At 40.2% G+C, this 17091-nt stretch overlaps 1 protein-coding gene across 3 annotated transcripts in view; it reads left to right on the top strand.

Moving 5' to 3' along the window:
- Positions 1–17091, top strand: part of sgsm2 (small G protein signaling modulator 2) — a 149250-nt gene that overhangs the window by 7485 nt on the left and 124674 nt on the right. For all 3 annotated transcript variants that reach the window (XM_038304626.1, XM_038304627.1, XM_038304628.1), the window contains exon 2: positions 13608–13683. In XM_038304626.1, coding sequence (XP_038160554.1) covers positions 13608–13683 — 76 coding nt within the window. The remainder of the gene's footprint in view (positions 1–13607; positions 13684–17091) is intronic.

Here is a 17091-nt window from a genome sequence, read left to right as displayed (position 1 = left end):
ACTACAGAGAAAACTCATTTCAGCCGCTTGTATCCGGGATCTCGTTCTTTTGGTCATGATCCAAAGCTCATGACCATAGATGAGGGTAGGAACATAGATCGACCGGTAAATCGAGAGCTTTGCTTTTTGGCTCAGCTCTCTCTTCACCACCACAGACCGGTACAGCGCACGCCTCACAGCAGACGCCGCACCAATCCGCCTATCGTTCACCCGCTCCATCTTCCCCTCATTCGTGAACAAGACCCCAAGATACTCAAACTCCTCCACTAGGGGCAGTACATCCTCCCCAACCTGGAGAAGGCACTCTACCGTTTTCCAGCTCCAGACCATGGTCTCGGATTTGGAGGCACTGATCCTCATCCCGGCCGCTTCACACTCGGCTGCGAATCGCTCCAGTGAGAGCTGTAGATCACGCCCTGATGAAGCCAACAGAACCACATCATCTGCGAATAACAGAGACACTATCCTAAGGCCACCAAGACAGATCCCTTTAACACCTTGGCCTAGTAATTCTGTCCATTAAAGTAACAAACAGAATCAGTGACAAAGGGCAACCTTAGTGGAGTCCAACCCTCACCGAAAAAAGTCCGACTTACTGCCGGGAATGCGGACCAGACTCTGACACCCGTTATACAGAGACCTAACAGCCAGTTAATCTGTGTCACCTTTAAATCTGCAGCTCTCCCTACTTCTCTCTCTTCTCTGTTTAAAAAGAATTATGTACCTCTTTACTAATATAATGATGCCAGGAAATACATTTTCAGATATTTAGAAGCTCTGCAGTCTGATTCTGTCGGTTTAACAAGAATACATGTTAATTTTAACCAGAAAGCATTGTTAAACTTTATTGTCGAACATAATCAATGGTGGCATGTCGGTTTATGAGGATCTTTTGGCCCAGAAGAAAAAAGAGCGACAACAACTACCGATAAATATGTTCTTCTCTCCAAAAAAACACACACCTGCACCGCAGGCTTTAGAAGAAAAAAACGCCACAGAGCAGAGTCAGGATGAAGCGGCTCCATCAAACAGCAGTGAAATACTGTACTGTACACGTCAGTCACTATTTGTCCTACTGTACTTTGTATTTTTTTTCATAGTCATTTTTCATTTTCTCCTGTTCCAATCCGTCACGGCGGGGCGGTGCTGATCCCCGCAATATTAACCCTTCAGTTCGTATTAATGATTAGAATTATTACTTATTATTTATAACTATATTATTTTACAGTACAGTACAGTAGTTATTTGTAAAAAAAAAAAAAAAGAAAAAACGTTTGTACAGTACTTTTATTTGTTAAACAAATGCTTGGGCCTGTAAAAAGTTTTTGTTCCTTGATTTCAATGTTTTATGGAGTATTTCATTGTATAATAACTGTAAAAAATTAAAGGTTTCTACTTCACGGATTTCACCTATCGCGGGTTCTTTTTGGAACGTAACCTTCGCGATATGCAAGGGTTCACTGTAAACTTAAAATCTGTTGCTGTTTTTGCTGAAAAAGCTCCGTATGTCTAATGAATAGGGTTTTCCGTGGCATAATTTCAAATTTTTTTAACTAACCTGTCTCCTAAATTTGACTTAAACGATGAAGTAGCTGCTCTTTAATGCTTCTGCGTGTCTCTCACACGTAGCTACTTTGTACGTCAGTGAAATGCGACCGCAAATCGGATGTCTCAAAGCGACAGATCCGATGATGTAACACCAAGAGGCGGGACACGGGAGCAGCGCGAGAGAGGAAAAAATACAGACTCAGAACTCTCTGAACGGAGATAGCTGCACCCAACCTCCTTGGATTATTGGTGAGGACCGTCCACATATGTCCTGCAGAAAGTTACGCCTGTGATCTTCAGTAATAGTTTTTTTTATACCCTCAGATAAATGTAGACTTATTCTTTTTGCTTGTAGAGTTTCTACTCTTTGGAGAAAATCTTTTTAAAACTGAGTTGTTTGTCTGAAACATTTAGTGATGCAGATTTTGGGGCATCTAAAGCTTCCCTTTGTGTTGTGAAATCCTGATCTAGTCGGTGTTGGATAAATATCTCCCCAGATTATAAACCTTGATGCGGATGCAGAGCAGTGATGGAGAGATGGTCACGTTACATTTAGCAGCCTGAAACACTGACCTGCTAACATCAGCCCTGCAGGTGGTGGGAGGACCTTAAAGGGATTTTACTGCCACATAGAAAAGCATTGCAGCTGGTATGAACATCAGGGATGAAGATCAGCCAGGAAAAAACAAAATAAAAAAATGTAAGCAAGCTTTAAAACTGCTATAAAGGTACAATGAAGAGTATCATTTACATTGTCAGTGTCATTTTTATTGTACAATTTCTAAAAGTAAAGTTATCACAACGTGATAAAGTTAAACATTAAAATAATCATCTCGTCAATAACAGCTTATTTTAACCAAAAAAACATGGATGAATGCAGGTCTCATAGATGATCTCTCTGACAACACATAATAGACTTATTCCCCTGCAGGATTTTATTTTTATATCCTAAAAAATAAAAGTTCAATGAAAATTCTAATTTTGAAAAATAAGTAATTTCTGTCAACTATTTCATGATTTAGTCTTTAAAGGATTACATCAAATTATGTGTATAATACCACTTTCCCACAGCCTGAAAAACTGGTTCAAACCAGGAACAATCTGCTTTGAGTGGCAGTGGGAACAGCTTACTGATGCGACGCCAGAGCCGGGTTGACCATTTCAATTACGTGCCGCCATTGAACCATTGAACGCAGCGAACGGACATCAACACACCTCGCCAGTCGCCTCTGATCTAACACACGAATCCAACTCTGTTTACATTCGATAAACATGGAGCATCTCTGGTCAGAGGGCTTCAGACAGATATAGAGAGAAACAATAAAGCACACTGACTACGCCCTGGCTTCCTAAAATGTTGCTCTCCATTGTTTACTTCCCTCATTTCGGTTGCATTGGTGACATCATCAATGCTCATGCTGCGTTCACACCGGACGCAGCAGGCGCTGCAGAAGCAGCGAGTTTACATGCAATGTCAATGGTTGACACGCGTCAAGGCGCTGCAAAAGGTCCTGCAGCGCGTTTAAGCATCTGACGCGCCGCAAACGCCCTGCTGCTCGAGATGGAAAAATGTAACTTTTGCTGCTGGACGCGCCGCGTCAACCAATCAGAGGAGCTGATCTGGGAGCTGGCAGGGAGAGAGACACATCGCTGATGACACAGACCGCTGTGATCACTCCTCTGAAACAGTTTATTGACGCATAAATTAACTTAAAATGCAGAAATCTGCCGGCAGAATATGTTCGCTTTTATTATCCTGCTGCCTGCAGTTTAGATTATTTAAATGAAAAACACCCACCAGCTGCCGCGGTGAACCGCGAGGAGGCGACCCGGCCAGAGGCTGCTGTTGAATGGGATCCTACTGACAGTGCACCGCCGGTATGTGGGGGTCTGAGTGGCTCCGACAGAAAAAATATTTGAAGGCAGGATTATAATCTGAATGAACTGACTGCACTGATGAAGTTTTTAGGTGGATTTTCTCACTTAAAAACATATTAAAACTACTTTATTCCCACTGATCAGAGCAAATATAGCTGCAAGGCAGAGAAAGGATAGAGTAGCTCCGCCCAACGCGCGTCAGACACACTTTGCCACCGCGCAGCCAGAGCAGCAAAGCTGCTTCAGCCACACATCAGAACTCACATTGTACAAGCAGCAAAAATGAACCAGCAGACGCGATATTGCTGCTCTTGCTGCGTCCGGTGTGAACGTAGTATTACAGAAAAATCTGGTCTAACCCCTCATTGGCAGCTGCGTGGCCTCTGTCCGCCATCAAAGGCCACGCAGCTGCCAATGAGGGGTTAGACCAGATTTTTCTGCCAGTTGGAAGGGAAGCAGATATTGATTGTTAGCGGGTCGATCCATGTTTGAAAAACACTAGAGTCGACACTAGAGTAGACTTTTTGTTGCAGATCTGCGGAATGGGGTCTTCTGCACCGTTAGGACCGCAAGTTTACTCCTGAAGTTTTATATCGAAGCCTTCCAAAGAAAGGGTTTAATATTCTATTATTTTCCATGTGAATCCCAGATTGTTCGTTCTTCTTTGCCTTTTCTAAAAAGTGCTTTAAATCAGTCCTAGCTGTCTTCATCCATGCTGGGTAAGACATTTGAAAAAGGAGGCAGGGAAAGCAGAATACAGCGTAGGGGCGGGCCCTCTAGCTGGTCTAGTGGGGCAAATCTGAAATCTGATTGGTTAAAGGAAACATTTCTCACTAATATTAAGGTAACATCAGCCAGTGCTGCTGATTCTGAAGGCAGATCTGACTGACATAGCAACTCACTAATGCTGAAATCTGATTAGACGGAAAATATAACAGCTACATGAATGTAATGGAAGCAGCGCAGCCAAGAAAAACTACAAAATGAAGAGAACGGATTATTTGGAATTAATTAATACAGTTGGAAAGACGAAAATTAAAGTTTAGGTTATGAATGTAGGTTAGTGTTTCTGATTGATTTTAGGCCTTCCGGCCTAAAATTAGGTTCTGACCGCCCAACACTGGATTCTACCTTCTGCTCAGTTTAATGCATCGGGAATAGATGGTGAGCTAAAGGCAATATGGACTTTTTACATTTGAGCCGTAAGGCCGGAGGGTTTAGGTTTAGGCTACCTGGACGCTACCTTCATTGTATTCCAAAATAAGAAAGTTAAAAATAATCCACTGGACTTTGTTTCCAAGTTTGAAGACGTTTCGCTTCCCATCCAGGAAGTTTTTTCAATTCAATTTTCAAGTCAATGTTTTGGAATGACTATGACCTGTGACTGAATAAATCCACCACATTCTGCTCCTCTAACTGAAGTTTTCTCATTTTCTAGTTTTTCAGGAAAATCCAGCGATGTAAAAAGCTAGTTTGACAGGTTTCGTAGGTTCCTGAAAGCCATCCAACTGGAGCAAAAGGTCGACTCAGGGACACGTTTGCTTTTAGCCGCTTCATTTAGATACATTTCAATTATCCAGGGTTTGCAGACAACATAAAGTTTACATGGATGCAAACTGAGACTTAAGAGGAAGAAGGTATTTTATGACAAATTAATTTAAAACAGTTTTCAGCGTAAAAAGGGAAGGGTTACTTCAGGTCACAGACATTAGCAATGGCTGGGTGTTGGACGCCACAATCCATTGCTAATGTCTGTGACCTGAAGTAACCCTTCCCTTTTTACGCTGAATTTAGACGCAGAATTTAAGACGGTGAAATAAAACCAGTTGAATCTCAGGAGGCTGAAAATATTGAGTTTGAATTTTGAAAGGTTGAATTTTTTTATCTGCAGATTTTTTTAACACTGAAAAATAAACTGAAAAATAAGTATTGAAAATGTAATTACTTTGAAATAGTAATGGGAATTTTTAGCTTGAAGAGAAAATAACAAATGACATTTCAACTGTGTAGAAATAATGACAATGATTTTTTTTTTAGGTCAAAAATGTGTTCTGAATATATTTTAACACTGAAACAGTAAGAACAAAAAACAACATTTAAATTTCAGTGGCATTTTTAATTTAAATCCCAGCGACACAGATTTACTTCCATATGTGAGCAAAGTTAAATGTTGCTGTAATGGTTTAGATTTGGTTTCACTCACTTTCTATTAATGCATGATTGTAAAATCTTTTTGTACTTTAAAACATGTGGAATATTTTGATTTCCTGACTGGGTCAGAGGAGCAAATTATATTCAGTATTAAAATCAGTTTCACAAACAAAATGTGCTTAACTTTTAGCCAACTGTAAAATTATCTACAAATGTTTATATTTAATAAACCTGTTTTGACAATGACAGAGAAGGCTTTTAAGTAAAGCACATTATGAAATGAAAAAAGAGACTTTTATCTTTGACATTGCACACATTTAACATCAGAGAGTGCAAAGGAAAATGCATTTCTTTAAACCCTAACATGGTCTAACAGAGAGTTCTTTAAAGTTTGCAGTGAGGTTCTGAGTACGGCAGCAGAGCAAATATCAAACATCTATTCAGTTTCAACCCTCAGGCTTCTCAGTCCGCTCCCCCTCAAATTTATGGTAATAAAAATTGCTTTTAGCTGTTCTCTCAATTAATGACTGTCTAGTTATGTAGCAATTAATTAAAACTTAGGAATTAATAATAATTGGAAAAGCATGTTTTTAATCCCAGCCGTAGTGCGTAGGGGTGCAGTCGTCTCTTTCTCTGTCACTGAGATGCTGCCGAGATGGAAACAATGATTTTCACTTTCTTTCTTCAGTGGCTGGATTGATTGGTTTGGAGATTATGTCAAATAATCATCAATAATCATAATCGCCTTGATTTCTTTTTGCAGTTACAACATTACAAACATTACATATGTATGTACTCTGCAAAAATGAGTAAAAATGTCTTAAATTTAAATTTGAGTAGGTAAATGAGGTAGTTTGCCAATGGAATGAGTATTTTTACTCTTAAAATAAGATAATTAGATAATATTCACTTGAAATAATCAATGCAATTGTTTGTTTTTTTAAATGTAAATTGTCTTGTTCCATTGGCTGCAGAAGTGTCTCACTTCTACCTCCTCAATTCAAGACAAAATGACTTATTTGAATTTCCATTTTTTTTTTTTTTTTGCATTGTATGAATGCATTACAGTACAATTAGTCTTCTGCATGTAAATTAAACCTAAGGAGCAGAGAGCAGCCTGCAGCACCTGGGGAGCAATCTGAGGTAAAGCTGCTCATGGACCCAGTCTGAGGTTTGATCCATTAGTTCGTAGTCTCTCCAACACGCAGCATCCTGCTCCTCTAAAACAGATCATTTTTAAGGTGTTTGCCTCCTTTAAGGTCCGTCTAACGTTCCTACTCCAAATGGAGCATCCGTCTAGCAGTTCTTTCTCTGCCGAAGCCTTCACCACATCAGGCCTGATTCCCCCCCCCTGCTACCTACTGTTATAAAACGATAGTTTCAACCAAAATCTGCTTCATCTGATCACAGAAGAGTCCTTTCACGGTTTTCCTCCCATTTCAGTGACAGTTTACCGTTCAGCAAAAGTTGTTCAGAACCAAAGTTCTCCACTGTTTCAATAAAATCATGCAGATGCTTGAAGTACAGCAATTTTGTAACAGGTGGATTTTTAGATTAAAATCACTTGAATTTTGTCATCTTCAAAGGCTTTAGAGAGCTTTAATCTATTCCTTATTGTTCCACATATACCAATAAAGAATAGATCTTTGGTTTCAGAACATAGATTTAGGAAATGTTTCAATGAGAGCAAAAAATGAAATCTAAATAAGCATTTTTTTCTTAAAATAACTGCATTTTGTCTTGAATTTAGGAGAAAAGTGAAACACTTTGCTGATGGAAAATTTAAAATAAGTGCATATTTTCCAATTATCTTATTTTAAGAGTAAAAATACTAATTCCCATGGGTAAATCATCTTCATCTTCAAATTATTTCCTTAGATTAAGGGTAAATACGCTTTATTTAAGAATTTTCTACTTATTTCTAGATAGTTTCTGCAGTGTGAAGTCTCTCTGTGTGTGTGATGGCGGTCAGGGAGACGCTGTTCAGCCTAGATAGCTACCAACAGAACCAACAAGCATCTGTAGGGTTGCCATGGAAACACACAGAGCAGCGACCAGCACTGCAGTGACACATTCCTTACTGGGTGTTTGCACTGAATTAGAAACCATTTCGCACATTTATCTCCCATTGTAAGAGGATAACATCCAGTAAAACCTCTAAAATAAAGTTCAAGTTATTGAGAAAGAGAAACAATATCCCACAAAATCAGGTTTATTATACGGAAGTCCTTGGCACCAGAATGATTGACTTTGCAAACAAAGTGTTCATGTTTCCTTTAGATGCGGTAAATAAAAAAGAATCTTTGGACTCAGAAGGAAGTCTGCATGAACCACGGTGCAGCTTCTCTTCTGAAATAAAAACATAAAACAGATGCTAAACATTTCAGTTTGATTTGTTGTTTTAAATGATGATGTGTAAAACACAGGAAACACACAGCCAGGCAGACGAGCTCCGAGCCAGCTCCCATGTCAGAGGATGAAGAGAGCACATCCAGTTAGTCACAGTCAGAGAAACAGGACTACACTGGAAAACAGGCCAAGCTCCAACATCTAGAAACAAAGGTGTTGATGGCAGCAGCACAGCTGATATTTCTCTCCAGGATGGAGTCACAGCCAAACAGGAACAGACCAGATGAAGCTACTATGAGAAAAAGCAGAGAGAGCAGAACGTAGAGATTGAACTAACAGATTCTGCAGAGTGGGAGAATAGAGATAGAATGAAGCAGAATGATGAAAAAGGGGTCCCTATGTCCTCCAGCAGTCTAAGCCTATAGCAGCACATTTTCAGAAAATAGCTCAGATAATCTTAGTATTTTTTAAATTGCTGGCGCTCCACTGTGCAGCATGGCTAAATATTTAGGTAAAAGCTTGAAATGATCCAGTATTTTTTATTGACAAACAGAACCAAATAAAGTTATTTCTGCATCCTTGTCTCCATCAAACACTGAAACTAATCCCAGACCAGACTATTGATTTGGGCTGCAACTAACGATTACACTGCAAAAAACCATCTAGATTTAAGTCTTAAAAATTCTTAAATTAGGTGTATTTACCCTTAATTTAAGCTGATAAATAAAATTATTTGCCAATGGAATTAGTATTTTAACACCTAAAAAAAAGATAATTAGATAATATGCGCTTGAAATAAAACAAAGCTGTTTTTTTTCTTATTTTAAATGTAAATGGTCTTGTTCCATTGGCAAAGTGTGTCACTTATCTCCTCAATTCCAGAAAAAATGCACTTAATTTAATCAAAAATAAATCATTTAGATTTTGATTTTTTTGCAGTGTATTTTGCAAACTGATTAATCTGTCAATTATTTTTTCCAATAATCGATTAATAATCAGCCAAAGGTTCCTTAAAGAAGATTTTTTTATGAAATGAAACTTTAGGTGAAACTAAAACTTTTCCATTTGAGGAGTTCTGGATAGAGCAGATTGATAGAAGAAAATGTTTTTTTTTTTGTAGCTTAAATGCAAGTTTCTATGTTTTTTAATCATTTTGATTTAATTCCTGCTCTAAGTGAGTCCCTCTGTCAGCTAAAGGCATGTTTAAAGTCGCTATACTACATTTAATGATTAATCGATTAATAAATTAGTTGACAATAATTGATTAATCCCATTAATTGCTTCAGCTCTACTCTTTATTGACTTGTGTTTTTCTTCTAGCAAAATAGTTCTATATTTTCAGTGGAAATTAACTCATGTTTTTATTTCTCCGTTGATCTACAGCGGCAGTACCGCAGCACAGTGCTCTTCACAGGCAGAGGAAAAGTTTTCATTCAGCGGAGCGGCTGATGTAGTCTGGGGCTTTGTTATCACACCAACTAGTTAATAAATTCCTCCTGTTAATGAATTCGACCTAAACAAGGCGGAGGTGTCAGACAGGCTCCAAATTAATTACTGAGGGCATTTCATTGAGCGCAGAGCGAGAACGCAGACAGGCGAACAGCAGAGTCAGGTCTGATCAACTCTTCCCCAGAGACTCTGCAGATAACAGTTGGAAGACTGCTGAAGGTTTCAGGATGCCACCATATTAATTAGAATCTGTGATACGGAGGTTTGGGCTCGGCTGTCAGAGCCGCTGTTTGACCAAATTATGAGGACGCAGGATCACTCGTACATTTGCCTATTAATAATCAGGGGCCTCGATGCTCTGTCTCCTCTGTAGTCATGGCGATATTAGCCTCTAGGCCTCTTGATAATAGCTTTAGCTTTCAAGAAGACTTTTTTACTGTTCTATAGGCAAACAGCAGAAACAGACTGAAACCTTTCAGGTGAAAGCGCCTTTGATGTGTGAGTGCAACATGTCGCTGTAGTAAAACTGTCCCAACCAGAAACTAATTGAAACAATCCATCAAAGCTTCCCTTCTTGAAGGATGCTGTTTGTTAACCATAAAGCCGTGATGTTTGTAAAACCCTGAGGAGCTGATTAATTTCACTAGTTAGCATCAGATTGCTCTGACAAGCTTCCCCTGCTTTTCTTGTCCTTGATAAAAGCATAGAATGGACGTGTCTAAACACTCGCACTTTCACCCTGTGTGTCCAATAATTGTGTGTTTCCCGTTGATGTTCCAAAAACATTAAAAAAATCAATCCGCTGGACTTTGTCTCCAAGTCTTCCATCCAGGAAGATTTTTTAATTCAAAATGTCAGAAATAGCGTTTAGTTCCAGGTTTTATCCAGCAGCCCAACAAAGCCTGGTTTTAGTTTAGAAAACATGCAAATAGAAACGGATGAACGGGTCCCCCCCTTTGGAATGGGGGTCGTTTGGCTTCTTTGTAAGCCTGCAATGCCCCATACCTGTCTATGTCTCTGAAAGGGGGGTTGTTAAAGGGAATTGTTGGTCTGGCTGAACTGGGTTGAACTGGGTTGCAGTGATAGCAGGAAAGAATCAACTCAGTTGCTGCATTGTAGGTTTGAAAGCTGAAATCTGAGTTGTATTAACCATACATGTAAACAGAGTCTTATGGGGCCCTAATGCCTAATAACAAATTCCTCACTGGGCCCACCAGGAACGTTAGCGCTCTCTCTGAACCGCTGCCATCTGGGCTCCATCTACATCCACAGATTGTTTTTTGTTTAAGGCGACTTACTTTTAAACGCCTCTGAACCGTTTTGAAACCTTTCGGCGTTACATGGGACACATGGGAAGATGGGGGCTGAAAGTCACTTCCTGCTGATTTAAAGTCTGTAACCAGTTTTAGTATGTTCGAAAAACAAATAAAAATAAAACCTTGGTTATCTCAAAAACAGAACTAGAACCATTTTTGATGTTTTTATGTTTCACAGTTTGTTTGTAGAGTGATGGTCAGTGGTTAGAGCAGTGCTCTGGTGCTCTGAGAAGGCTGCAAGTACATGGTTCGTTCCCCACAGCCTGCACTCTGGGTCCCTGAGCAAGACCCGTAACCCCACACTGCTCCCTTGGCGCCTCACAATGGCAGCCCACTGCTCCCCAAGGGGAGGGTTTAAATGCAGAGAGGGAATTTCCCCATTGTGGGACAATAAAAGGGAAATTAAAGGATTTACATCACAATTTTTAGAAGTACGTTTTAAAGTCCATCTAAGTGCTGCAAATTAGTGGCTGCTATTGCACTATGATGCAGACATGGGACTGCCGTTCTGTTCAGTTGTTCTAGGTCGATGTGTGTCTCTTCCCATCAAATAAACTTAAAGAAAGAAAGAAACAAAGAAAGCGAGAAAGAAAGAAAGAAAGAAAGAAAGAAAGAAAGAAAGAAAGAAAGAAAGAAAGAAAGAAAGAAAGAAAGAAAGAAAGAAAGAAAGAAAGAAAGAAAGAAAGAAAGAAAGAAAGAAAGAAAGAAAGAAAGAGCCTCCCTTCTAAAAAGTGTGCAGCAGATTTTGTTAGGCTTGAAAAGTTGCATCTGAAAAACCAGAAGAAGAAACATTCAATCAAACTAACACACATTAGAAAGAGGACTTTCCTCGAAACCCTATGTTGTTGTTGAGTCCATCTGTCATGATTTTATCAAGAGGTCGGACCCACATGCAGAGAAACCAATTCAGAGAGACCAGGGAAAAGGTTTAACAGGTTTATTGAGGAGATAATGCAGAATCTTGCGTTGCTCTGAGCACTGCTCAACAGGAACTGGAAAGTGAGGGGAAGACACTGTGGTTAGTTCAGGCTCAGTGGGAAATCTGATTCTTGAACTTTGAAGAGAAGAATTAGGTTGCTGGCTCACGTTTCCAGAAAAGTGGTTGACTCTTTGATTCCAGTCTGTATGCGGTAGTTCCAGAGTTTGTTTCGTTCGGTGGAGGGCGGACAGGGTTTACCCAGAACGCAGTTGTTTGTAGGTGAACGGTTAAACTGACTGCCACTTGGATTTCCTGCGGTACTTGAACGGGTTGGTGTGGAGATGAATCCCTTGGAGGAAAGTGGATCCAAACCTCCAGTTTGAATCCCCAGCTCAGTTTGAAGCTCAGATGATCCTTCCAGGGAGAGAAGGTCCGAAATATCCAGTTTGCAGGATGACTTCCTGCTGAGAGGCAAAGACAAAATAACTCGATTAGGACTCAGGTTGACAAAACTCAGTTTGAATCAGTAAAAACTCAGCTTGGCTAGAGTACCCAAAACTGGCAAACACTCTGGCGTCGAGGTAGTGGCAGTCAGCAGCTTAAGAACACTCCGTTAACGAGGTAACCATCAGCAGGTGTGTGAGGAGGCGGATCAGAACAAGGCGCCTCCTGGTGGAGGAAGGGAGACAACACAAATACACAAACCACAAAGACAGCAATCCTAACATCATTGTTAGGTACAGCAATGTCAGATTTAAGCACAGAATAATCCCAAGATTGAGGAGACAAGATGGCAACTTTAATTGTTTAAATAGTCATAATGCTGCGTTCAGACCGGGAGCGTTCTGGGCGTCAAAGAGTCTGGTTTACATGCGAAGTCTATGGGGACGGCGTGGAGGGGTTCAGTGATGGGTCAGAGCGTTCTGGCGTCCGACGCTGGAGTTCAGTAAATTGAACTTTTGCCGCTGGACGCCGCAGCGACAACCAATCAGAAAAGCTGATCCAGGAGACAGACACTACCTGCTGTGGTTTCTGCAGACATTCTGCATATGAACAATAAATAAATATCAAGAAGTTATGCAGAAGGAACAGAGAGCAGCTCTGATCATTATTGCTGCACTAAAACAGTTTTATCAACTATGGAGATTAACTAGAAACACCCAGATTAACTAGAAATGTTAAAACCTGCTGATGAAAAATATTCAATTTTATATTCTGGTTCTTACAGAAGAGGAATAGGGCCACTGAAAAAAAAACTAAACTAATTTTTAATTTCTATTTCAACATAATATGAGAAAAAAGTCAGATGGACTTTTTTTCTCAGAATTCTGACTTTAATCCCATATCAAACTGAAAAAATCTTTAAAAATCAGTCAACTTTTTTTTTTATTTCTTCTTAAAAACTCTTTCTATTCACTTCCAAACGGCAGCAGGAAATCCCCCACAGGCTGGCCGCAGCAGAGAGCTTCCAGCGGGGATTCCCAGCGCTGCCTCCTGGCGGTACGCTGGAGGTCTGGAGCTCCCAGAAAGAACTGCAGATTATAGTGGGATTATAATCCTGATGAACTGATGAACAGAGGATGTTTGGAGGTGGACTTTCTCACTAAAAAACCTGTTAAAACTATTTTTGCGACTCATAAAGTGAACAAACCCAAACTGCTCTCTAGCTGGAAGCTGCAGAACAGAGCAGATAAACAACCAGAGCGCCTCGACCACAGTTTGATCCAGTGTCCAGATTTCTGTGTTTTTGAAGCTTAAAACACCTTTAATGTGAACACAGCAAAGCTGGGTGTATTATAAATCAGTAATTATAGTTTAATGAGTCGTTCTCCTTAGTGGTGATTTAAGGGAAAGGCAAGGATGTTTTAACATTGAAGCATTTCTTTTTTTCAGCTTCTGTTTTTCTTTAAAAATGCGGAAATGAAGACATTCTTGTCATATTATGTTTTTTTTTCCGTAGTCATCTGAGGTGACCGGCACTGTTTTTTGATTTACAGGTGAAGCAGATTATGGAAGAAGCAGTAACTAAGAAATTTGTGCATGAAGACAGCAGCCACGTCATCGCTCTCTGCAGTAAGTACCCTCCTGTGTGATTGTTGTCAGACACACACACACACGGTTCCATCGTTCCCTCTCCATCTGACCCACACACACACACCCACACACACACACTTGTTGAGCTCCTCAGCAGGTGACTTGGCTCTGCTTCTGCATCAAGGACATGGCTTGACGTCACTGAGACTGCGCTGCTGCATCAATGGAAACTTGGTAATGACCGAGGAGCTAATGGAAACTGATGTCAGAGACAAGCTGTACAGCAGCCAGGGTCAGTGGGGGTGAGAGTGGGGGTGAGAGTGGGGACTCTCTCCTGGCCAGATGGTGGAGCTTTTTAGCAGCATGAGGAGGAAAAACAGCCTGCTGACCGTAAAACAGCAGATGTTTCTAAAACTCGATCCTTTTTATTCCTGGAAAGTCAAGTACATCTTCAGCCTGGTGGGTTGTTTTGTCTTAATGTCTTTGTTGTTCTACGGCTTGTTAATGCAGTGGATAATTAATGCTTTTAGATTTGGAATAAATGGTTTATATTTCTGTAGGTTATCCTATTGGCTGATTTTGTCATGCAGGTCATTTGTAAAAACATGGAGAACCTCTATTGTTTCAGGTCTTCCAACTGCTCCATCGTTCTGTTATTATCATTATAATCATCATGTTTGACATAAGTTGTGGAAAAACTATACCACACCACCAGATGTTGCATAAAACATGAATTGTGGTCCTTGGGTCTTGCCGTACATCTTCTATTGGATCTGTTCCCTGTAGATCAGCAATCACTGAAATGCTAATCCTGCATTTCTTTGGTGTGAAGTTCTTGATAATTTAGATCTTATTCTTATTTTCTCTTGTGACACTTTATAAAAATTGATGGTCTTTTAGATGGACGGTTTGAGATGTTGTAATGTCTAGAAATAGTTGTTTAATGGTACAGAGGAGGATCTTTTATTTACGGGTGGATCATCTCAATCAGTGGTCCTCCTAACTGTCGATCATTCTGGTGACATGTTTCCGTAAGGCCTTCGTACGAGCTCGTCCCGGTTTCAGACAGTCATTGAAGCTCACCTTTCTCACCGCGGATCTTGGAAAATGGCCGACGGTCATAAGAAGTGAATGAGAAGAAGAGAAAGGCCTCAGAAGAGGCAGATATATCCCATAATGCTTTGCGCAGAGAGCTCTCCTCGCAAAGCATTATGGGATTCGCTGTCAAAGTGTCCCACTCGACAGTGGCGACTAATAACAAAGATGGCGCAGGCACTGCGCGGTAGAGGCGGAGTTACGTGACCAACGGAGCAAAAAGCAGTGATCATCTGTCTGAACGGTCAGTTAACTGAGATCACTATAAAGTTCACCATATAGTCCCCGCTGTATGTGGACACAGTTAGCTTCTATGAACCATGAGAACAGCACATTTTAAACAGAGCGTGCAGGAGGAGAAATGGACTCGTGCATTTTTTTTTTCAAAGTACAGAGGGCGGGTCTTTTAAAAAATCCTCCACAACCGTAAAACTCGCTGCATAATTATAATAAAGCAATTTATATGCATGAAACAAGTGGAGCAATATGGCAATTGCCATGTTGCTCCACTTGTGAAAGTAAAGTCTGTTGTGCTCTTTTTGGCATCAAGACAATTATTCTTATTGCCGCATTGCCAGACTAACCTGACCCCCCCAGATGGATTTGCTCCACATTTCCATCTAGAAACCTTCCGTTGAAGTAATTTTGGGAAGGGGCGAAAATACTGGTTAGCTGATTGGCCTATGTTGGTGATAGACGGGCCAAATAAACCAATCAGATCAACGAAGCATATGACGTACTAACAGAGCGACGACGAAGAGGAGCCAATTGATAGATCAAACTCTTGGTGAAACCAGTCGGGAGAAGAGCAAAAACATCTTTTCCTCTGAGAAAAGCCTCCAGAGCAGTGTTTTGCTCTTCTTTCAGTGAAGAAATACTCTGTAATTCCGATAAAACTTGCTCGATAGCCACGCTAACGCTAGTTTCATCGGCTGAAGCCGCCATGTTCTTTAGACAGAACTGTCGCGCTTCTCGTTGCGTCACACCTCAACCCGCCTCAAAGCCAACGCTGATTGGACGTTCGTTTGGTGAACGGCTCGAAAATTTTCTTCAACGGAGAGTCTCCAGACTGATCTGCGAGTGAAACCTTGAAAGCTCGCGAGATCAGGATGGTCTCACGAGGCTAGTGCCAGACAGGACACTGTTAAAATAAAAATAACATAAAAAAAAAAAAAAAAATCCTCCACAATACCTTCAAGTTCAGCTTACCCGGTAAAAACTGCAAAACTTTCTTTTACAACAAAAGAGACTCACTACCAGTGACATCACTCTAGTTTCTGTTCTTGCAAAGCTAGTTTTTTTCTGTATTGTTTGGAAATAGAAACGTTTGCATTGAAATTCCCGTCTGCTGTCATAAAAAAATACAGTCATGAAAATATGACTTTGTGTTAAATAAGCTAGTGTAATATCATCGCATACGAGTGTGCTTAGAAATAGCGTTAAATACGTCTAGACTGTATTTAAGACATGGATATTACCACCATGTATTCTCCCATTTGTTAGTGAATTATTCTACATTGTTAGGAAATTTATTAGGAGTTTCCAGGATGTGTTTGATTTAAACGATAGAAACATTTTTAAGATAATTGTTCCCGTCTTTCCAGTCACCAGACTGCTGAATGCACCATGTTGTAAATTAAACAGGAAAAAGCAAAAAACAGTGAAAGCAAAGTCTAAAATCTCCATATATTTAATAATTCTGACATTTTCTGACATCCTCATCAGAGCAGTGCGGGTCCCTAATGAACCGACCTGGACAGAGGTCACTGCGACAAATCGAAATGTCAGAGTCAGTTTCCAAACTAATACTTCATTGTGTCATCCTGACACAGACTCTGCCCCCCCCCCAAACACTGGGATCCTATAGCTGAGGTCTGTTTAAAGGCCATCGGACCGACAGAGGCCCTGTGCTGAGATGACTGACCTTTGTTTATCACTCAGGTAGAGTTTATAATCACGCTAATCAAGAAAAAGATTTGTTTGCAATAAAAGGTTGAAATATATGACAAAGTTACCCACAAGAGGAATCAGTTAAAACGGTCTGACCTCGAGCAGAGCAGTCGAGGTAGGTGCTTCCTTAAGGGGGGGTTAATGACTGTCCTACGTAGGGCAACCATGGCTGCTTGCTCTCCAGGACAAGATGTGGCAACATTCATTAGCATTTATCAGACATGCATGAATCAAACCGGTTACAACCTTTGCCTGGTTTTAAGGATGATTAACATGCAAATATTGTTAAAAGCTAAAAAATAAATAACGTTGGTTTTCCACGTTATGGGACCTTTAAAACTATAGCTAGTAATTACAATAAAGGACTTATTGAAATAAATTTAATTTCAATTTGAATAAGGT

This window comes from Cyprinodon tularosa, unplaced genomic scaffold (assembly GCF_016077235.1).
Source record: "Cyprinodon tularosa strain WSP-4 unplaced genomic scaffold, ASM1607723v1 ctg539, whole genome shotgun sequence".
Taxonomy (NCBI): domain Eukaryota; kingdom Metazoa; phylum Chordata; class Actinopteri; order Cyprinodontiformes; family Cyprinodontidae; genus Cyprinodon; species Cyprinodon tularosa.
This window is presented reverse-complemented; position numbering and strand designations above follow the sequence as displayed.